Source organism: Zonotrichia leucophrys, chromosome 1 (assembly GCF_028769735.1).
Source record: "Zonotrichia leucophrys gambelii isolate GWCS_2022_RI chromosome 1, RI_Zleu_2.0, whole genome shotgun sequence".
NCBI lineage: Eukaryota > Metazoa > Chordata > Aves > Passeriformes > Passerellidae > Zonotrichia > Zonotrichia leucophrys.
Genome location: NC_088169.1, coordinates 71,647,113 through 71,671,378, shown reverse-complemented (window position 1 = coordinate 71,671,378; position 24,266 = coordinate 71,647,113). Strand labels below are relative to the sequence as shown.

The 24,266-nt window shown below is 35.3% G+C and overlaps 1 protein-coding gene across 7 annotated transcripts in view; it reads left to right on the top strand.

The window, feature by feature from the left end:
• SGCG (sarcoglycan gamma) overlaps positions 1-24,266 on the top strand; it is a 107,211-nt gene that overhangs the window by 55,470 nt on the left and 27,475 nt on the right. For all 7 annotated transcript variants that reach the window (XR_010440892.1, XM_064717363.1, XM_064717346.1 and 4 more), the window contains 3 exons: positions 8,905-9,006; positions 12,612-12,699; positions 22,908-23,027. Coding sequence is in view for 6 of the 7 variants with exons in the window: in XM_064717363.1 (XP_064573433.1) it covers positions 8,905-9,006; positions 12,612-12,699; positions 22,908-23,027 (310 nt within the window). In the remaining variant the exon portion in view is untranslated. The remainder of the gene's footprint in view (positions 1-8,904; positions 9,007-12,611; positions 12,700-22,907; positions 23,028-24,266) is intronic.

The following is a 24,266-nucleotide window of genomic DNA, read 5'->3' as shown; positions in this document are numbered from 1 at the left end:
TCTGTTTTTAACATAATGAGGATTTCTGAGCGCTAAAAGGGACTACTAGTTTTAAGAGTTTAGAAAATGAAGAATCTTAAGGGGTTTAAGGCTGCAAGGATGTCAGAAGTCCTGTAGACAATTCTGAAGGATCCATTAGGTCTGAAAGAGAGGACCTTCCATGTCTCTCTCTGATATCTGCTGTAAGACAAATGTGGCAGGATGGAAGTAGTGAAGATTTCTAGAGGGTGTCAGCAACAACTTCTGAAGAGGACAATTAAAGGTGGCACACAGCTGGATCTGCTACTCACAGGATCCCATGGGAGCCAGATCTGAAGGGTAAAGTTACCCAGAAAAGCTTGATCAAGTTTAAGGACTGTATCCTCCAAATGTAGGATGGATCAGTCCTGATAGTTAGATCAATTTCCTGGCTTAGCTGGGCAGGTTACTTGTGATGGAGCTTCAGTGAAAAAGTAGTATAGAAGAGTTGGAAGTAGATAAAGGCTACAAAGAAGAAATTTCTAAACAATGTCTGGGCCAGGAAATGTGTCAGGCTTTCTGTGTCACAAATGCCAAAGTTCAGCTTCAGTTAAGAATTACAAAGGGCAAATGGCAACAAGATGATGTGCATCCATTGGTGCAGAGAGAACTGATTCTCTTGCAGAGTCACCCTCTACAGCATTTGAAAGATATTGGAGACTGGGGAGATCCTGGGTGGCTGGAGGAATGCAAGTTGTTGCACTGGTCTTTAGAAAAAGGGGACTATGGGTTTACCAAGAGTGAATGATGCCTAACCAATCTGATTGCCATTTTATGATAAAATGTCTGGAATTATAGATGATGGGAGGACACAAAATATCATTTACCTTGACTTCAGCAAGGCTTCTGACTTTTTCCCACAATATTCCTTACCCTAGTTTGGGTATTACAGCCATGAGGAGTGGACAAACAGATAAGTATAAAAAGTAAACTGCCTGGGTAGTTGGGTTCTGAAGGTAGATGCTAATGCGTTGTGGTCTGTATGGAGGACAGCAATAAGAACTGTAATTGTCTTGTCCTGGCTCTTCTCCTTTGCAAAAACTTAACCAATGACTTGGAGGAGATGACAGAATGCTTGCTCACTGAATTAGCAGGTTATATATCAGTGTGGGGGTACCATTCAAAACTTCCAAGGCTCAGGCTGGAGGTCACACTAGCTCCAGGCCAGGATTGTCATGCTAGGTCTCTTGAACTCAGGTGTGAAAAATGCACCTGATCAGGTGATTACCATTCCTGATGCTCTAGCAAATCTTTTTCAGATACCCCTCATTAATTCAGTTATTGTATTGTTTAGGTTTTGCCACATTTTCATAACACCAGGAACAGTTGTATGCCAAAGATTATTTCTGAAATTTTTGGCCTCTGATGGAGACACCCATGTTTTTCATGGATTTTAGTGGATACCCCAGCTATCATGGTCTCCTGGAATAAGAAAGGAAATTGCATTGTATTTCATTTTGATAAGGACAGATAGTAATGTGACTACAGTGTTTACCAGGATAACTAGTTGCCTTTCTTCAGTGTGGAGTTTTTTTTTCCTCTGACAAAAATTTTAAGCACAGGGTAAGAGAAGTAGACAGGTCTTTATTGCTTTAGATGCACTGCTAATCAAACATAGTTCAAATCTGTGCTCAATCTCAAGTTTTCCTGCCATCCATATCAAACCTTACTTGGGTTTAAGGCTAACAAGAAGAGTCAAGTCCTAATAGTAAGGCTTAGAATAACTCCCAGGTCACCTTATCATGACAGGGAGTGACTTGGTCTGTGGAGGGAAAAGGCAATCAGTGTCCAATATCCAGTCCAACAATGCATATCCTAAGCATGGTTCTTCCTAAGAACAGGATAAATGTTTGGCCTGCTCTTGTACCTGCACCTCAGGTGGACATAGAGACAAAGGAAATGAGAACTGGGAGGGTTTCTGCACATTTAAGATAGATTGCAGGCTTTTACTTTCTCCATTACGCACTTAAATTTCTGGCACTGGAATAAATAGGGAAATTGCAACAGTTGCACAAAAACATACAGGGTTTTCTAGATATTGGCAGGTGTTTTCTTCTTTTGGCCTACTTTTAGTTAGGGAGTACTCTATCCATGTAGCCATTCTCAGAAACTTTTATCACAGACATAGAACGCTTCTAAATTTCTGGGGTTCCCATTAAAAATTAATATAGGCAAAGCATTAAAAATTCTCTTTTTCCCCTTATTTTTAAAAGTTTTCTGTAAGGCAATCATAATTTGTTGATAGTTCTTTTAATAAGACACGTTGAAAAGCAAGCTATATATAATCTTACTATATATATATATCTTAGTTGGTGGTTAATGGTACTGCTCTAAATTTATAAATAGAATATGTACTTTGAAATAAAAAAGTATGTATTTAATAAAATACTTGTGTAAACAACTATTCAAGCACTTGATAAACTCAGGCACTGAGGATGGAGGGAATTACTTAAGGAAATACAGAAATGTGAAACTAAGAATGTAATGAATTAAGAAAGCAAAATTTTAACTGAAAATCAGTTAACACTTTCTGACAGTGAGACTTAATAGACTGTGTAATAGCATACCTTATTAAATTGGAGATGCTCAACCATTTCGAGCACCTAAAACCAGAGCAGACAGCAATGAAAAGGTACAATAAAGAACACTTAGAGCAAGAGATCTCCTTCACCACAGACATACATTAATGTACTTGTACAGCCTTCCCATGCATTTTGTGATTAACAGTGGGTCCTCCATGGAATTAGTTGTCATTTTGAGAATGTTGCATTACCTTAATACTTAAATAGAATAAATTATTGAGCATTTCATAAATTTTCATCCAAATTTTCATGTCAGAATATGAACATGCCATAGTTTCTATTCTGAATAATCCTAAACAGCTGTATTTTGCAACCTTTCTAAATATTTTATGTAGAGAGTAATAATGGAGTAGAAAGATACTGAGATACTTACTGCAGAAAGCTGTTGCCAAAGACTTTTCAGTAGTGATACATATTTTCATTTGAATATTTTTTCTTAAAGCATTTGATTATTCTGAATTATATTACGAATCAAATAATGTGTATGTAAAAGGGTGTTGAGGAACATTTAAGTGTACATTTGGAATAATTTATAATATTAATAAAGAGTTATAAAAATCTGACTACAGACAGATTAGAGTGTACATGCAAGTTAAAAATTGGATTAAGAAAACCCTTTTGGAGAGCCTTTGCAAACCAAAGGAAAATATTTTATTCCATTTCTTAAGCTAAGTTGCATAATTACAAATGTTAATATAATAAAATTAATTACCCAACTTATAAAAACCTAATTCATGAATAAAGACATGTAGCAGTGGGAGTAGAAGTCTATTTCTTCATAGTCAGTTTTTCTAACAAAGTAGATGTAATGCCAGATGTAATAGCATTTTTTAATATCTTTGCGGTACAGAACCAAAGGCAGAGTATGGTCCTTGCTGAACAAGGAAATTAAGCTAAAACTGAATCTGTTTTGAGAATATATTCTTTCCTCTTGAGTAACACCTGTTTTAATTAATAGTTTAAGTAAGGAAATCTGTTATTCTGTATATCAAGACAAAGATAAAAGAGGACCTGAAAATATCTTGAAAATATGCATCTTAAGTATGAATCCTATTTTATGAAAGAAATGTTGTAAAAATAAGCAAACATCAGTGGTTTGATAATTTGCATAATTCATAGCTGTTTTCTTACAAATCTGTTGAATTCAAAGTGGTCATCTACTTTTCTAAATCTCGAAATATTATCTACCCACTTTTCACTCTTGTCCATAAATGCTGTTTTGGTTTGTATCCAGCCCTAAGCCAGGTGAGACTAACTTCTATACCAGGAGTGCTTGCTGTTGCCAAGGGCTCTGATTTGACCAATGTCTTTGACTGAAATTACTCCACTGTCATCTAAGCAGATGAGTCAGATAACCTCTGTCTGAGCCCAGCAAATAGAGTCCTTGCAACTGAAAATGAGATGAGGCATCTCATGTTATTATACCAAGCACGTACTTAGCTCCAAAATTGATATTGTAAGTCAAACAGAGAGTTTCATCAGATTCATTACCAATCCTGTTTTGCTGATTGCTCTTTAACAATCTCTACCCGCAGTCCTATTATCTCAATGAAACAGTACACTCTTGTTTGCAAAGCAAGTTCTCTAAATAGCAATTGCTGCAAGAAGTGCTGCAGTGCAAGCTGGATCCATAAAGCCATTAATTTAACTAGCTTTGGGGCACAACAAGTGGTGTCTTGGTCTGAACTTGCCAAGGTCTTTCCCTGATCTGGCCTGGAAGGAGGATGTAAGGATCCTACAAGAAAGAAAAGGATTTAACTGAGTGGAAAGTTAATATCTGAAGTTAATATCATTACTGGTTTCATTCAGCCACTACAGTGTGTGTGGACTTACTTTTAATATATGGAAAAGTTGAATATTGAGGGAGCAGATACTGCAAATCAAACATGTTTTTAACTCCTGAGACGGAAGCTACTTGATTTGAATTGAATATGTGTTCAAACTTATGTTGGAATCAACTTTGAGAATTTTTTTGGTTTAACTATGCTAGCATATGGGTCAGCCTCTTTCCAGTATTTGATCTCTCCCCAAAAGGAGAAAATACACATCTTCCCTTGCAGCTATTAGCTGATACACAGAGCAGAAGTTCAATTTCACTTCCTCAGAGGAGCCTGAGGACTGCATTTGAGTCTAATGCTAAGAAGATAGAGAAACAATGATGATATGATGAGATATGGTGTGACATACGATACTGAGAGTGGCTGACCAAATTCAGTGAGCCAGTGTGTATCAGTGAGCCAGTTTCAGTGTTGGTAGGAAAATAAAAACTGTTATTCATCAAATTTAGGTGACTAGAAATACTCGTTTTTAAACTGAATTAATGTTCCCCATGCCTCATGCTCATTTCTAATGGCCACATGCCTACAGCAGCAGACCTACATTGTCATAATCCTAGGAGATAAATCCCAGATAAATCACCTGATGCTCTTTTGCTTCCATATGCCATCAGCAGCATGAGACTCAGCTACCTGACAGCAACTCACTGAGTGCAAGAGCCCTGGAGCTGCATCTGCTTGTTTTCCACTCCTAATAGTCTGGAGTCTGTTTAGAGTCTAAGAGAATAAGACATCCAAGATGGTCCTCCCATCCAGATGTTCCACAGCACAGTGCATCTTACCTAGAATTCTGCAGTGGTGGCTACTCATTTCAACTGGGTTTGGAGTATCTATATAGATAATTCACTGAAAAGCTAGATGTCAAATGTCTTTTAGACCAGGACTTCTCAGTCAAGTAGTCTTGATGAGCTTTTATGAGGATTCGGAGATTGAATGTTTGTGGTAGAAGGCTTTGTCTCTTTTTCTCCAAGCACTTACCTGCTTGGGAGCATTTTCAAAGTATGAGAAAATATTTCTGCTATAGTTGAAGGCATCCTGTTGCTGCAGTTAGAATAAGTCAAGCAGTTCTGAAATGAAAACTGGTCACACCTGTGTGAACACTAATGCTAAGTTGCATCTTTGGTACACAAGAGTTTGGCAGCTGCCAGCGGTTTCCACGCTAGTCAGCTCCTTGCAGCAGTAAAACCTGATTGCTGTCTGCAAGATGCCATTTCATCCTTCCCTGCTGTACAGCTGCGTCCTGCCTCGCTGAGGGCTTTCAGTAATTACAAAATGTGAGTCTCAGCTATATCTGCATGTACAACATTTTGTTACAGCTCAGGGCCAGCAAACTCAAGCAGTGGCAGTCACCAACATCAGGATAACCAGAATTCAGACTTGCCATGCATTTCCTGTCTTTATGGAGCACTTTTTTTACCCCCCACCCTAAGCAATAGCTTGTTGTACAACTGCATCAAAGTCCACATCTAACTAATAGATATTGGGTCCTTTTCCTCAGATCAGTAGAAATATATTCAAATATTCAGTTATTTGAATAGGAACAGAATCAAATCCTTGAAACAGAAAGCATCACATTTGTTCACTACTGAGGAAGCCGCAATACTCAGTAAAAAGCAATTGGTAATGTAAGAAGCAGAGTGGTTGTTGAGAGAACATTATGTGTAAATATTATGCTCTGCCTTTTCATGGAGCTTAGCATTGGATCTCAATGCATTGGGGTGGTTGTTTATTCTAAATCCCTCTATTTTATATTCTATGTAACTTCAATTTGGTAGTTATAAAAGGGACATAATAGAATTCTCCTATCTCGCTGTACTGCATAACTCAGTACTTTTACAATCTTAAGGTGCTCAAATATTGTAGTACTAAGAACATAATAATTGTTTGCAGTCACAAAGGTAATAGAAATGAGGATCATTATATAAAATCCACAGTTTTATTGTTTGCATGCATGCTGCAGAGTTTATGTTAGTCCTCACAGACAGTCATTTATGCACATAACCCAAATCTAAATTTCCTGGGTTTGCACTTCCCAAGTGGTCAATGAGAATGGATAATGAAGCTGTTAGGCAAATATGTGAGAATGTGAGCTTTGTGTCAATGCTTAAATTAAATATCTGATATAAGAAAATACAGCATACTGGAGAACATACTTATACAAAGTAATCCTGAGGGATATGACTGGATTTACTGAAAAAATAAGAACTTCTAGATAAGTTGAAAGTGCTGAGTTTTGTCATGTGACTTACTATTTTTGTCAGAGACATTTCTTTGTCTATATAGCATTTGCACAGTAATCATTGCTGGGAAACCTGAATCCATCAGAAAGAATGTGCTGAGTAAATTGCATCATTTTTGTCCACATAATTTTTTTATTCTTTTTCTACTAAAAATTTCTTCCTGCCAAAGGCAGCACAGAGATTGCCACCTAGGAGTTTAATTTTCTCCAGTCTGCTTCAGAGCAAGAATTAATCGCTAGTTCTTCCTCTGCCTTCTTAAATTTCAGATTTGTCAATGTCATTTTTTTTGTACTTATTCTAAAATATGCTACTTATTTTGTTCTTTTTATTTTATTCCATAAAAATATAAAAACTCCGTTTAAACCTGATAGCTGACATAAACTACTTTCACCTGATGGGAAAAGGTATGAGCTCAGAGCAAATCATCAGACCCTAAATTTGGTTAATAAAAGAGGAGATACTTGTTAATGGTACTTCTTTAGAATATCCTGATATTTCACATCAGATTTTTCAAGTGTTTTCCTTAAAACCTAAATGTCTTTATAATGTTGGAGTATTGCAACTTAGAAGAAACTGTCCATAGTCTTTGCTAGAGAAACATATTTTTAAATCAGCCAGTGCTGGCTAGGAATTGTCATTATAAAAGCTCATCATAGGTATTTTAGTTTTGCCTTATGGGATGTATCACTATATACTGGGTACTTTTTAAAAGCTTGGCAGTGGTGTAGAGTTTGGAAACTGAATCTGTTTTCACTAAGAAAAGTCAGTACATTAAATATTTCAAAACAGTAAAATATTTAACCCTGAAAAACAGATTCCATAAATAGCTTTTCTAAAAGCCTCTTTCCTGAAGCAAATCTTGCTGAGGAAGAATTGTGGTTGTACTCTCCAGTGGAGTGAATGAACATTTCTTACCCTATGGAATTTAAGCAAAACTTGTTTCTCTCTGTCTCCTTTCAGGTCTGCTAAAAAATAGCTATGATTTTTTATTGAAGGCTGGTTTGATATGTTAGTTAGCATTACATATATACATATATAATCTGATTAGTCAGAACATATATTTGAAAGCAATTACCATCTCTTCAATTATAGCTTTTCTCAGTGGCAAGCATAATTCATTCAATGAACAATTTATTGATGTGTAATTAGTGGCCTCTTATCTCTCTGCTTACATCAAGAACTACCTGAAAGCTGTTTAGAGTGAAAATAATTTTTTGGATTTATTGTTTTTTTTATTTAGCTCTTCCATCGGTTCCTTGTAGCTTGCAGCTGTTGTCTTGAAATATTTTTATGTTGCCTAGCTGGAAGGCTAGTGTGTTTTATTTGGGTTTCTTGGGGTTTTTTGGCAAGTTTTCTGTCACTCTTTATGTCAGAGAAATACGCAAATCCTTTACAAATTACCTAAATACCTGTGAAATACCTTGCAGCTGAAGCCTGCAAACCCTCAGATGTACTTACTGAAGTAATTCCTCACTCATTTTTCACATTATCAATTCTATGATAATGATGAAAGGAAGTAAAAAGAAAGAACGGAGATATCAGCTGGAAAGAATAATTGGGCTGAAAGCAGGAGGAACTGAGGAAGTAAGGATGAAAAAACTGAGAAGCAGGTGATACAGAAAAAGGTATATGATAATGAGATACAGAGCCTTAACCTACAATTGAAGGAGAAAAAACTAAGCCAATGAATTAAAACTTAATTAAAAAGAAGTTATTGATGAAAATGAAAGCAAATAAAAATTCCTCTTTGTCTGTACTGTAGGCTTATATTATGGATAGAATGAACCCTGAGATGTTAATATAAGTTTTTTTATGTGAGTACTCATTTGTAAAAGTTTGTTGCTCATTACATTTTTAGAAGGCAAGTGCAAAAGCTGTTTCAGCACAGCCAATACAAATGCACTTTTTTTTAAATTTAATGACTATAAAACTATAAAACTGTATTTCCACTCCACACCCTCCCCCCACAAAAAAAAAAAAAAAAAAAAAAAAAATCCAAAACAAAACAACAAACCAAGTTTAATAACTTCATGAAACCTGCAATTTCACACAGAAAATTACTCCTGGGAAAAAATAAGCTACTCTCAAAATTTTAAATGCATTACTATTTGTATATTTATCAGTAGACTTGAGGCAGGCAGTTCTGAAAATGTTTAATTCATGAAAAGAACACAAAATAGATACAGCAACAATAGTAAATTGTGCATAATTCTCACATCTTCTCCTCAGACTGGAATGGGACACCTGCGTGTTACAAAAGAAGGCCTTCGACTGGAAGGGGAATCTGAATTCTTATTCCCTCTTTATGCCAAAGAAATCCATTCAAGAGTGGTAAGTGGGTAATCTTGCAAAAATGCTAAATAAAATGAATGCACTTCTGAATAATTGAACTTTCCATGATTTCTGTCATGTAAGAAAAACAACAAACATATATATATTTATGTATGTTCATGTATATCTGTATATACACGTATTTCTGCACACTTTACAAGGTCAGGGTTATGATGCTTTGTCAGAATTAACATTTATCTCTTAGGCATGTAATAAGCAGCTCAAACAGGAATTATAATTGTTATCATATGTAAGTAATGCTAAAACTTGAGGAGTGTATGAAAAGGTTTTCATTATTTTTACTGAGATTATTTTTTAATACTGACTTCCCTAGGAAGCTGCTTGTTCTGTTTATTCATCCACTACAGAATAGTTTCAATATCTCTAAAATTAGTGGATCCCAATGGAAAAGTTACGATTTCTCTAATATATAGCTTTTTTCACTTCAAGGACAAAGTCATGAGATGTCTGGCATGTTTATATATACATGTATATAAAATTTACAAGTCTAAATGGAAAGACTTAGTATTTTATCTAGTTCACCTAGACATACAAGTTTGTTGTTGTTATTACTAGTGAAGTAAACTAAGAATACCAAGATTGGTCAAATATTTATCAAAATTATTAACTTAAAAATGCCACGGAGAAAGGGAAAGGTGCGAAAGTTGTGGGTTTAGAAAAAGGAAGAGAGCATCTGATTTGGATTTAAACTATCCAGGGGGACTCTGAAACTTATTCCAGTGAATTTTTTGTAGGGAGATGGCTGCTTCTGGCTAATAAAATAGTTTCCAGAACTATTGTCCATAGACCAACATCTCATTAAATAAATTTTTATGTTTTGTAAATATTACCATCAACCACTGGGTCATTTCATTGAATAATGTACTATTCAGTGACAATAAAAGCCAAATATGCCTCTTTCATATCTTCAAACATGTAATTGAGAAGAAATCGGCAGCCATGTGAGTTTTCTGAACCTAGGAAAAAAGTTAGTGTGTATATATATTGCTATACCAAGAGAAAATGTAAATAAATTTATCAGAATGAGGTTGTTAACATGCTTGACTACTAAAATTTAAGCAATGCCAACATATTTTACTTATACTGAGCTTTTACTTTTCTCTAAATATTTCTAGTTTCAGGAGCAGCTCTTAATTAAGACAGTGAAATTCCATTACTGTATCTGTATTTCCATTTACCTTCTTATGCTGTATTCTTTTCTGCCTCACAGACAGTGAGAAAACTATTTATGCGCTTTGGTGAATTTCCCTTGAGGTTTTTTATCTAGTAAGACTTGTAACTTTTTCAGACCACCACAGCTAATGTTTAAGAACTCCCTCTAGTCCCAAAGATCGTTATGCAGTGTTAAGCTACCATTTGTGCTCTCTTAATATTCCTTTCAGCTCTTAATGCATTTAGTACAATATAGGAAAAAGAGGCGTGGCAGCATCTAATATAGGCTTAGCTGTCCAATGATCCGTCATGATCATTAGTAGCGTGGATTAATTAGATCCTTCAGGCTACTGCTTCTCTCTGCCTACTGATAATTCATCAGAGGTTTTTGTTTGTATCCTTGCTTCTTTTAAATATGTGAACTCTCTAAAGGCTTAACTGCCTGAAGCTTGGTCTCCTGAGTTGCCATTTATGTGTTTATTCTCATAACATTACTTATTTGTTGAGCTTTCTTTTTCTAAGTTTGTCTTGGAGAACTGAGCCCCTCTCAGCTTTCAAAGCAGCTTTCTCCCTTGCCTTAATAGTTCTCTCCTTGCAGTCTCCTAACAGATTTTCTCGCCTAATGAGGTCTCCAAAGTGCTAAGAAAATATGTAGCAGAAAATCTACTTGCTGTGCATTGTCTCTGGAGCCTATTACAAGTTTATGCCTTTATTATGAGTCCAACGCAGAGCTGTGGGCAAGATCATTGCACCTTTGCTGAAACATCTTCATGGAAAGATAAAAGATGAGCATTTTTAAATATGTTACTAGATTTTAATTAAAACCACATGTGTGCAGCAGCAGGTCTAGAGTACATTTTATGCACACTTTCATTTGATACCACAAATTACTAAAATATTTTTTAAATCAACCAGTGACAGTCAAATAAATGTAATAAAGATGCCCAGCTCCGTGGGTCATTTAGCAGATTTACTTAAATGTGCTATATTTACCCAATCCCCAATCTTTGTTGGCCTTCCTTTTCCACTTGATACTAACTTACTACCATTCGTTCTAACACATGGCTTACTTTTTTCCTAAGACTTTTCATTATTTTCATTATTCATGTTAATTCTGTGAGCTTTTATGTTTTCCCAATATAATTTATATAGTGTGATTCATTTCTTTTGCTCACTTAATGAGTTATTTTGAAAGAGCCTTTCTACCTCCTTGTAAGATACTGTTTGTTTTCTTTTAAAAACTGTGTAACTTTTATGAGTCCAAATTGTGTGTTGCTTCTATTTCATTACTTTTTAATCAGGTTTGTGGTTTTGTTACTAAAGAAGTGTTTTTAGTAAAATTCATCATGTAAAAAGTGTTTAAAACTCTCAAGTTGTCTCATACTCTAAGCATTAAGTTGAGATGAAAATATGCCTTGGGGTTATTTTCAGGGGTTAGCCCTTCAAGTTACTATGTGGTCTCTGGTGAGTCCAGAAAAATAACTAGAAGCCATATCTGTGAAAGAGGCTGATCTCTCAATAATATTCCAGTAGTTAGAAACACATTTATTTAAAACTGGGTATCTCCACTGAGGTTACAAGCAGGCAGCTTGCTGATATTCTCTTCATATGTATTCCCTGATGCTTTGGCAACTGAGATCTGCATAGGCACTTCTTATCACTTACTGAGTGCTTGTCCTCCAGAGACAAAGTGTGCTTTAGTATGAAAACACCTGTACTGCAGAAAACTTCTTCCCCTTTTTTTGAAGTCTACCAGTTTGAAGTTACAGTTTGGTGATCCAAATGAGTGATAAGATTTGTGTACCCAAATAGTTTTCTGATACTTAATGTCAAGTAAAGACAGTGGCCACTGTGATTACTCTGAAAATCACCTGTACTGTCATCTGTTAAAGTCAGCACTGATCTAGTCAGCCTGCCACTCTCCATCACTGACTGTTAGAGCTTCCTTGCCTGGAGAGCCAGTGCCAGATGCCAAAATTAGGCCACAGACTGCATGGACCATTGAGGAAGCAGAATGCACAGCATGTTTCTCACCAAGTTAATACAATAGTATGAATTCTCAAATTCATACTATTTAGAGTGCTCACACTCAATTAAATGGCTTGAGTTATGTACTGACAGGTACTGAATCTAGTACTAAAGCATTTTTTTCCAAAAGATAAAATGTTAGCAGCCATGTTCATTGGTCCAGTAACACAGGTTTTGTTCACCTGGCCTATTTCCTTTAATTATTTTTCTTACTTTAAATCTGACGTAGTATTAGTAATCAGAAATATCTGCCCACATTATTTGATGAGATCTGTGGATAGTTTTGTAGCTGCAAAGACCTTTCAGTGACTGAGTTGATACCAACACTAGACTAAATTTTGAAAATGGTTCACAATTCTAATTGTACTATCTAACATACTTTATTTTCTTTCTCCATACTTCAGGACTCATCACTGCTTCTCCAGTCTACTCACAATGTGACTGTGAATGCTCGCAATTCAAATGGGGAGGTCACAGGCAGATTAAATGTGGGTAAGTCTGAGTGGTTATTCCTTGTCCATTGCTTTGGAAACATTGTAATGAATATTTGTATAGAGATTTGAGAGTATAAAGCACTAAACACATTATTATTTATTACTATTATGGTCATATTTGAATAGTCCATCTGCCACTTAGTAAAAAGCAGCACTATATTTTCAGTTTCTCAGTTAAGCAATAATTCTTCAAATATTTGAAGCACTTCTTTATTGCAGAGTTATGCAAGAAAGGTCTCTGCAAAAGTTACCCTTTTTCCTTGTGTAAATATCTATTGATAGTTGCAAATCAATTTCTGAGAAAATACATTTAAGCAGACATCCTAAAAAAATTCAAGTTCAAAACTCAGACATTTATCTTTTACTATCTATGGTAGCAGTAAAATACATCAGTTTAGTCGGTGAAATCAATAGATCTTGGCAGATATAAGTGAGAGATCTTGGCAGAAAAAATAACCTGACCTTACTCTTTAAATCATATTTTTAAGGCAATAATGGCAACAATATGTGTAAGCCATGACAAAATTTTTCTTAGCTTTGTTACTATTTTTCAACCTTTATTTGACATTGGAGAAAAATCTAGCAAGTTTTTCACACATTTTTTACAAAGTCCTCAGGCAGCAAAGCATAAATTCCTGTTCATTTAACTGTAGCCTAACTTGATATGTTTAAGTAGTTTACTAAATTGGGATCCAGCAGAGCATTGATGAGCAACTTTTCAGTGCTGTTGAGACTGTGTAACTTCTGTGACAACTCCTGTTTGAAGAATTACCATTTCAATTCATGTAATGTTTTTCAAGCCTCACTGTTTTCAAACAAAAGGAAAAAAATATATAAAGGAGCCTGTTATTCCACTTAAAAATGTATAATTATACAATTTATCTCACTTCATTCTTTAAATGCTTTCAGATTCCCTTTTTTTAATTCTGTCAATCATAAAGATCTGCATGACTTGTCTTAAGAAAATACTGCTAAATATTTATCAAAAGGAGTGTGATAAATAGGTGTGTGGCATACTCATTTTATATGCACAAGCCTTTGCTAAAGAGTTAATATCTTCCACAATTGCCAATGTGCTGCAATTATGTCTTAAAACTCTAGTCCTCTTATAAATAGGACTATTTGCAATTGTGAAGAAGTCGTATAGATAAGCTTGGAATTGTTCCAGAGATGACAATATAATATAGCATCTCTCGCAAGATTATAACAAAAATACCTTTTAACTCATGGAAATTGTGATTCAAATGATCTTTTAAAAGAATTTAATAAGTTACTAAGAATGATTTATATACCCAGTCTTCAACACAAGTAATTCACACAAGAGATGTGAAACAAATCTTTACTTGAGTTTCTGTGAAATACCCCCTATGAAGATAATAAGCACATATTATGCATTCCTTCATTAATCACAGATATACAAAAAAGACATAAAATGTGAGCAAATTCCAACATGATTACTCTGGCTTTAAAGCTTCTACATGCCTCTCAGTTTGTCTGCATGCAATACCTCTTGGAGGAGTTGTCTGAACATTGTTTTTTAAATCAAAATGCTGTAGATGTTGAGTTTTGTACTGCAACCCATAATTACACTGCTTTCAGAAGTCTCACTAAATGCAAATACTTCAAAAAGTGCTTGCCAGGGAAATGATAATTTCAAAATAATAGGGACCATAATTAAAGAAAAAAAAGCACAATTACATTCTTCATTCTTTTTTTTTTTCTGCAGTGGCTCCCTGGATGACAAAAACACCCATTTTATTTTAATTCCTTTTTACAAATAAACAAACAGGAACAAAACAAGGCATAAAAAGAAATAAGATTTTATTTAAGGGAAATGATGGCTTTGTTAATATTTCTAGGAGAAATGGGACTCCGAAGGATGTTGGCCCACAGACAGCAAGGAAGGAATCTAAGCAAAGCATAGTTCTGGGAATGTACAGGCCTAATAGTCATAGGGAATTAAGAAAGTTGTGGAGAGAGTTGCTTATATGCAAGCCAACAATGTGTACAAAACAGATAGTGAATATTTTCATTAGAATAGCTCCTCTCCTTAGAATCATTAATACGATTCAAGTATCACTGTTACAGCTTGCTTATCAACTTTCAAAACTGAAATATCTAGAACTTTCTTTGGTAATCCACAAAGGTGCTAATTATGATTTCCAAGATTACTGTTCTTAACCACTTCAAAGCCTTATTCAATCCTAGAATAGAAGAGCAATGCAGCACTTTTGATTTTAAATCCAGAGCAATAATAAATCAACTTAGTACAAAAAACTTGTCAAACTTTTTCAATATTGATTGATGATAAATATATTATGTACAAAAGAAACATTTAGACTATATAGTGAATTATGAAATCTTTAAGAGCAACATTGGTATCAAATAGTAAATTATGTTTTACCTAAGTAAGCATAAGCGTCTATGTACAGCTTATCAGCAGATGAAAATAATACAGTCAGCTTTTGCAGTTCTGGTTCAGTCATGGATAGTAAGTCAATAGGAGCCGCATATTTGCAACTGTCTCTGCTGAAAAGTAGGACCAGATTTTTAAGATATCTGTCTTTAAATGATTTTGTAAGGAGGTTTCAACTTACAGAAGATCCTAAATTCTCCTTGTAATATGTCTTTTTCAGGAGAAAATTTAAGAAAAAAAAATTAAACTTGTTTAAAAAAAGAAAAAAGGTTTCCAAAGTCATGAAAGTTTTGTGAGAGCAGATTCCAGTAGAATGGGTTGCTGATCCTTGTCCTATTTCAATTTTTTTACACCAAGGAATAGTAACATCAGTAGCTTAGGTCAGGGGTTCAGTTTAAAGTGTCTAAAGCTTGTAGGAATTTATTTAGATAGTTGGATTATGAAGCTGTTCTGCATTGTTAAGCATGAAATCAGCTTCACTCAGAAAGCATGGGAATATGGTGAAAGTCAAAATGGCTTATGCAGTGTGAAAACAGAATTCCAGTCAAAATTCTGCTTTGAGACTATGTCTCTAACATTAACCTGAACAGCTGTTACAATGAGAGTATTTGTGCTATCTCTTTCTTCAGACTGGAACAATGTTCTGAGGAAACAGATCAGTGTCAGTACCTCATACATTGCTTTAGCACTGATAATTGCCATTTAGAAAACTACTGCTTTCCAAAGTCAAATCATGTAGGGGTTTATCAGCATTTTAATATTTCTTTTCAAGTTATGGTAGTTTTCCATAGGAGCCATAGGAGGAAGAAAACAGTGCTAAGGAAGCATGATGACTCTAAGAAGAGTTTGATCTTGTTTTCACAGGGAAAATCCCAAAGCCAGTTTCATAAACTTAATGACATTGTAAAATCATTTAGCTTTTCCTTCTTTATTTTTCCCAGAAGTCTTTCATTAAAAATCCCATTTTTGTCCAAATAAATTCTTTCTTATCTCTAAGATAAAAGGCAGAACGTATTCCTTGAAGATCTTTGTCTGCAAGATGATTATTTGCACAACTTTAATTGGTGTCCAGCTGGGCTATAAGAAAGGAAGATACAACATAGAAGCAGTTAATAGAAGGATAAATCTGAAAATTCATTGAAGTATTTTTGAGGTGATTAAGAATTTCTATGATCAAGAGTTTGGAGTATTTATTCGAAGGGGATTAAAGTAGGAGTGTTTGCTTCCTAAAGTATAAAAATTTTAGCTAGCAGTGAATCTGATCATATAAAGACATACATGCTAGTTTATGTAAAAGTAAAATTTGGTTAGATGGATAAGATTTAGAGAGTTGACAGGCGGCTGCTAAAACATTCTACATACTTTTTGACCAATTCTCCTTTTTAAGAGAATATGCATTAAATGCACATGCTTTTTAATATGCATTAAATGCAAATGCTTTTAGTCTTTGGTGAGACCATTGAGTATTTGAATGTATATCATGTTCAAAAGAATTAAAACAAATAGCAGAAAACAGTAAGAAATATTCAAGATATGTTTAAATGAGACCTAGTTAAGCAAATCAAACTGCAGTTTAATACTTAGACTCAAAGAAAAAGTATCCTCTTCTGAAAAAAAACCACCATTGATGGTCTAAGCACCATGTAGAGTAAGATGCTTATGGTAGCAAGATATGCACACCCTGTCCCCAAATATGATAATCTTTCTGAAGAAGTTCACAATGATGTTCACAGTCAGACAGACTGACTTAAGCCAGAATTAAAACATCCTCTAGCAGTTAATCAGATAGTTAATGTGAGGGTGGAGGGGCACTGGAACAGCATGCCCAGAGAAACTGTAGCGGACCCATCCCTGGAAGTGTTCAAGGCCAGGCTTGGATGGAGCTTTGAGAAACCTGATGTATTGGGAGGTGCCCCTTCCCATTTCAGGGGTTTGAAACTACACATTCATTAAAGTCCCTTCCAACCCAGACCATTCTCTGATTCTATGATAACGTGCATTGCCGACTTGTTAAACAGGACAGCATCACATTAAGAGAAAATTAAACCTGGCCCAGGCGACTTGAATCCTGTGCTGTCACTTTTCTTCTCAGTCTAGAAGAGAACATAATTCTACAAAGCTTTGTTCTGAAAAAAAACCACTAATATTTGGGAAGCCACTTTTTCTTCGGAAAATAACCATTTGGGGGATACTTGTCTGTCATCAGAGAGCAATCACTCTTCTGAGTAGCTTCATTGTCTCTTTATTCCAATTGGAAGAAATAATTAAAAATAAGTGAAAAAAGGGGAAATATTAAAGATGTTACAACCTTCCCAATTTTAAAAGTTTCAATAAATTTGCAATCCCAAATATATTTTGGTTTCAGTGGTACAATAATCATTAACATAAGTAATTGGGTGGTAATTGGAAGGTAATAGTTACTGCTAAAGATGAGGATAGTTTCTGCACCAAAACTAATTGAATTTTTGGCAGTGGTTAATGCTAGATGAATTCGTAAAGTTAGCTTAAAGTGGCTGAAATTTACTGAGATTATAATCTAAGATAGAATTTGGATAATTAAGTACATCTAAAATCCTAGTCGCTTCAAATGCAACAGCAGTTTTGAACCCTGATGGCAGCTACTGCCCAAAGGTGGAGCCACACCCCTATCTTTGTGCAGCAGGCGTGCAGAACACACCCCCAATCCTGATGGGCAGCTTGAACATGTTCCTGCAGTGTAGCCTTGTGGCAGTGAGCACTAGGAGCATGCTGGGCTGCACCATCCCTCATCTGGGAGGTGGAGGCTGCAGCTGGAATACTGTAGACCCTCTCCAGTGGGATGGAGCTGCGAGCCACCCAGGGAGCTGCTCAGATGGCCAGGGAGTGGAAGCAATGAAGTGTAAGAGTCTGAAGAGGTTGTGTTTGTTTAACCTGCAAGAAGAGAAGGTTTAAGGAGAGCTTCTAATGGGCACCGGGTACTAGGAGGGCTAGAGACAAAATAAATCATAGAATCATTAAAGCTGAAAAAGACCTCCAAGGTCAAGTCCAACCTTTGACCAAATACCACCATGCCAACTAAAGCATATCACCAAGTGCCACATCTACTCATTTTTTCAATGCTTCTGAACCCACTTCCCTGGGTAGCTTATTCCAAGGTTTAACCACTCTTTTAGTGGAGAAACTTTTTCCTAATATCAAACCTGAAGCTCTCTTGGTTGAGGCCATTTCCTGCTGTCCAATCACTAGCGTGAATCCAGACTTGAGGTGCACAGCAAATGGGCAAAAGGCAATGGTCATGGTTTGCAGAGAGGCAAAATGCAACTGCATAGAAGGGGTGCGTGAGACTCACCACTCTTCCATGGTTAACCATGGGAACAGATTGCCCAGGGAGTCTAATAAATCCCCTTCCTCAGAGGTGTTAAAACTTCATCTGGACAAGACCCTGAGCACCTTTATCTAACTTCCAGCCGAGCTGACCCTGCTGTAGTTAGGAGATGGGACATAGAGAGGTGACCTCTGGCTTGCATTCTTCTGTGATTCAGTCTTGCCCAGTCTTCACCTGACACGCTGGAAGGGCTCACGTTGCTTACAGACCCCATGTCAGACTTTCTGGTCTGATATAGAAATCCTGGACACTCTAGGACATCTGAAATAACCTGAAGGCCAGGCAGAGAACACAAAAGAATGTATAATGGTACTAGACAGCAGTTGTGAAATGAATGTTGTGAAATGAATCGTGCTCCATCTGTTCAGCTGATCCTCTCACACTGTCCTCTGCCCAGATCCAGTAGGTAGGCTTAAAATACCGCTGAAACACAGTGCATGAGTTGACCTTATGCAAATACACTCATGGATTTCTTTTTTTATCAAAAAAAAGGAAAAGGGGAAGAAGAATATCCATTATACTGACGATAAAGTACTCACTTAGGGATGAGAGATCAACTATCCTCTTTGCATAGAGGATTTCATATTATCATGCCTTATCTCCTTTAGTATTTTCCTTTTCACCTTATCTTATGTATGTTTCAGCTTTTCCTGTTGAAGTTCTTCATGCAACAAAATTTGGATTCATTAAGCCTGTGAGAAAAGGTGACCAATTTTTTAAGATCACTAGACCTGTGTTCAATCACAGATCACAACAAAATATAAGCAGTGGTCACAGTAAGGCACTTTGACTTTGATCTGAGAGGACATAATTGTTTCATCCATTGCATAAAAGGAGAACTGAGAGAAAAAGGGGAAATAGGATCAGCAAGTGTTCTATTCATGTATTAGAGTTGTTGTTCAAACCTATGAGAGATGTATGTTACAGACATAAAATGTGTATGTGCAACGTGCACATTCCCTATGGTAATACCTTTATTCTATTGAAATACCATACCTTTTCATATGAAAATATACCTAACTTTATGGTTCTGAAAGTAAGGACTTTACATTTATTGGTATTGTATTCTATCATACATGGAATGAGAACTAAATCTGTAGGAGTATTAAGTTTTTAATACCCTTTTAATGAGATCTTATTTTAAGTAAGGTGCTTTAGTTTAATAAAAATTAACTGGAAAAGGAGATTGCATAGGAATATCAAAGAGCAGTCTGGACTTTAGTTTATACCCAATACTTCAATGATTCTAGGTGGTAGGAGAAGAGCAAAACATACAGAGTAGCTGACAGCCATAGGTTAATTAGAAATGGCAGATGAAAAAAGAGAATAAGAAAATAAAAGATATTAAATTACTTAGTGATAGAAGTAAATCCAATGTTGGAAAGCCTTTTCTTCTGAAAGATCTAAAGACACAGTAAAAACGCTTAGTATTTGGCAGAACTATTTGAAGAGTCTGCCTACTGGTAACATGTAGGCAGACTCTTCAAATTTCAGACTCCTCAGGTTTCATTGACATTAAGCATTTGCAGGTATTTATTTTATGGCTGGCCCTGTTTTTGACAGAAGATCCTTTGCTGTCTGGTACATCTATATTTGTATTGGCCTGGAATTCAAAGGTTGTGTAGCAGTAGAAGACAGTTTATTAAAATGCTTTTCAACTGAAACGGAGTCACTAAACAAGAGCTTCCTTCCTCGGAAAATCTCTAGGGGTGTAAAGAGTGAGGACAAATGAAAATGAAGACTGTTTAGCAGCATGTCAGTTTCTTTTTGGTAAAAAAAAAAAAAAAAAGTTGACCATTTAAAGCAGCATCCTCAGTGTCTAGAGGTATGTGATGTGAAGATCACTTACAAGGTCTGCTTCAGGACTGCACATTAAAGGAGGAAACACACAGGAACAATAGGCAATAATCAGCCTGATATACAAGAATAACCCATTGACCTGGAAATTCGTGTGACACATCTCACAGCAAGCAGAAGACAAATATTGTCTATAACCTGCATTCAGTCAGGTTGCATTTTTAATCATAGGATTTTATCAGCAAATATGATTATATCGTATTAGTTGACTTATATGTAGTTAATATGCTAGAGTGGTAAACAAAACACATTTAGGTATTAGGAGATTACACTTTCAGATACTGAGTTTGGCTGCTGTTTGTGAGTTGAAAATTAATCTCACTGGGATTATGATACAGTTAGTATTATTGCAATATAGCTAGTTTATGTGTATTGTGGAATACCATTAAGAGAAATTAGTTGCTCCTTTTCATTACATAAACTTTTTCCCATTTATGTAAAAGTCTATTATTTCTTTTTGAAACCCTGAGATATCTCATCTCTAGCATGAATAAAACATATGCTTGAATTTTGTTTACCCTATCATTCCTTCTTAAGATTCAAAATACATCAGTTATTATTCATACCATTCTCTGATATTGAAGATTATCTATAGGACAGTCCTTGTCTCACATTAGTGGGGCACTTGTGTTAAGAAAACTGTGAACTTAAAGATTCTTGTTAAGGATTTATTCAAGTGTGCAAGGTCCAGGATCAAACAGTCTGAATGCAAATCCAGCGTGGGCAAGGGCCATGAGTTGGAGTTCCAAAGAGAGACAAGTTGAAGTAGCTTTGGAACGTACAAAATGTTCAGTAAGTGCTCTCACACTGCCTGCAGAGTTTTTCCTTAATTAAGCTAGCTTTTAAAATCATGGGATTGGATGAATGGGAAGGATGAGGGACCAGCCCCTGCAGCACTGGTAAAGTTGATAATATCCATTTTACTCAGGCCTTTGATTTGTTTGAAAACACAAGGATCTAGCTACACTACATAAAAGGCCAGTTTCATTATTGTTGCTGAGCACAAACAGGAACAATCAATCACTAACCCATAAAATGACTCAGGTTAGAAGGGACCTTAATAAAACCTTAACCAAGATTCTCTAGGAAACCATTGACAGGGATCCATCCCTGCCTCACTTACCCAGAACTGTTTCTTTTGCTGTAAAAATTTTTTTTAAAATACTGTTTAAGGCCTTTTCTCTTGACAAAGATATTTTCTGATCTCACTTTTTGCAACATACTTCTCAGAAATAAAGCCTTGGGCTTCAGAACAGCTTAAAGGAGAGCCATATTGGGGTCCATAAGATTGTGCTTGGGTGCACCATGTGCTGCAGAGCATAACGTAATGCAGAGCTCAGAATCAGTATTGGGTTTTATGACTTAAAATTGTTGCCCTTGTTTAGGACATTATGGCATCTCTAACTCTTTCTTTGTGTTTGGTGGACAGTTAAAATCAATGTTTTACATCTGCTGAGTGAAGCAATAAGCAATAGGTATGGAGCCTCATGGTGTGTTTCTGTCATACCAGCTACCAACCAGATTTTGTCAAATGCCTGCATGTATTTAATGCCCCTTTCACATAAGAGCTAAAAAAAAAATCCCATTTCTTTTGAGAATTACTACCTGAAATATATTTAACATTTATGGGAGCAGACATGGGAAAACAGGTTCTTAATGGGAAGGAAGCAGTTCAGTGCCTCTCGGTCCTGTGGATAGTCTGTGAAATACATTTATTAAGAATTGCCGAAAAGGAGTCTTAACTGCATTGACCATTCTCTGTAATTTTAATTCTGAACATAGATTTATGATGACAACTCTATGTAATAGATATTCAGGCTCGATGTGGTGTGAATTTTAATTGATCAGGTTGTTAGAACAGGGAATATTAAGGGTTTGATTTTTATCTGCTTACCAAGCCAATATTGTAGAACAGGATGTTTTAGTGAATTTTGGATCTGGAAGTATGCACAGACTCTCTTGCTCATACTATTTTCATTTTTGGAGTACCAGAATCAATTGCAAATATTCTCTTAGTTTCTTGAAACCCTTAAGAACATGATCAGTAGCATTTGTTAGATAAGTGGAGCCAAACTGGCATCTGTTAGGAAGAGCTGAGGTCCTGCTCTTACATGGGATGTTTGTTATTTTAAAGCATTTGAGCTTCCCTAATGAAAAGGGATGATGCTGCAAAGACTTTGATAATTAGTTTCTGTTTCAAAAAAAAAAAAAAAAAGAAAGAAAAAAGAAAAAGAAAAGATAGATTCATTTGATCAAAGCAGTTTCAACACCAAGGACATGAATGTTAGTCTGGATCAATTTGTGTGGGATTTCCTAGATTCCCTGGAAACCCAACTACAAAGGAAGACTCCAGGACATGGTTTTGAACAACAAATTATATCATGTAAATAGACTTAACCAATTTCAGAACTTATAAGTTCACTATCCTTAGAATATCTGGGTGCTTCATGTCCTTCAGTGTACTTAAATGAGTCACTAAATTGTTAACACACCAATTAAAATTATTAATTTATATATAAAATTGAAGAAAAATGATGAAATTATTCCATTATTCTACTGTCTTTTGCAGGTCCTAAAATGGTAGAATTCCACAGTCAGCAATTTCAGATCAACTCAAAGGATGGAAAACCACTTTTTACAGTGGATGAAAATGAAGTTGTAATTGGCACAGATAAGCTTCGAGTCACAGGTTTGTAACGGTTTAAAAAATGCTCAGATAACACTCATATGAAAGGCTCAATAAGAATGGCATTTTTAAATATGTTATTATGTGTGAATGCAAGTTCTTGTTTTACCTCATTAGGAAACAGAAATATGAAGATAATCTGACCTTTTTCTAATCTAAGACATTTATATATGTGTGTGTGTGTATATATATGTGTAAATATCCCATAAAATGTGTAAATATGTGTGTTTTTTATTTTAAAGCCATTCATAGCTGGAACTGTAATGGTCCATCTTTTTAAGAATTATTTAATGTTTTCAGTGCACACTGTCTGAAGCTGAAAAAATTCTATGTATTCCATTCTGAGTAGTAATGAGTCTGATCTGTGAAAACTTTAGAGAGAGAAATATCTCTCTGATATTTTTATACGATTTTATCTTTCGAAGTGAAAGCTACTGTATTTCTGTTCTGTGAGTAGCACATATGTCACAGGAAGATATTTGTAGTATATCTTAAATGTCACCTGTCAAGAGAAAAGTTTGTCTTAGGCTGTTTCTTCAAATCACTGAAGTACTCATTTGCAAAGTAATATGTCAAAGTTATCACATGAAAAGCTACTTCCTTTCATACATCCTGATAAAGTCAACCTTCATTTTCTAGGTGGCATTAAAATAGATACATCAAGGTGTGATTTCTCTTTTTGAGCAGAAGAATCCATCAAAGGAAATATTGAAATTATTCTGTAATTTCTTTTCAATTAATTTTTTAATATTTTTTACCTGATTGCAACTGCCATATTTGGCCTTCCCTAATTACTGATCCTCTGGAATCTTGAGGTCTTCATTTCAATTAATATATTCATATTATTTCACTGTCAAAAGTATAAATATGGTAGTAACTATACAATTAGTGATTCAAAGTCAAAGTTAAGTTATAATAATTGTGTTAATAAATTTTGTTTACGCCTGAGGGTCTTATCTTAAGGTTTCTTACTTTTTAACCTAATTGAAATTACAACTTTGTTTAACCAGGAAACCATATCAAATAATTATTGTTTGCCCAAGGGATGCTAAACTTTAATAGAAAAGCGTGTTTAACAAAGATATGAAAAACTGCATAATTGTTAACTGATTTGGAAAAGGTCTGTCTCTGCTCAAAGTAAGTAAAAATCATTCATACATGAGTTGAAATTGCTATGCTAATATTAATGACTCACTCATCCAATATTAATCTTTACAGTGCATTGATAATTATTTACTTCAG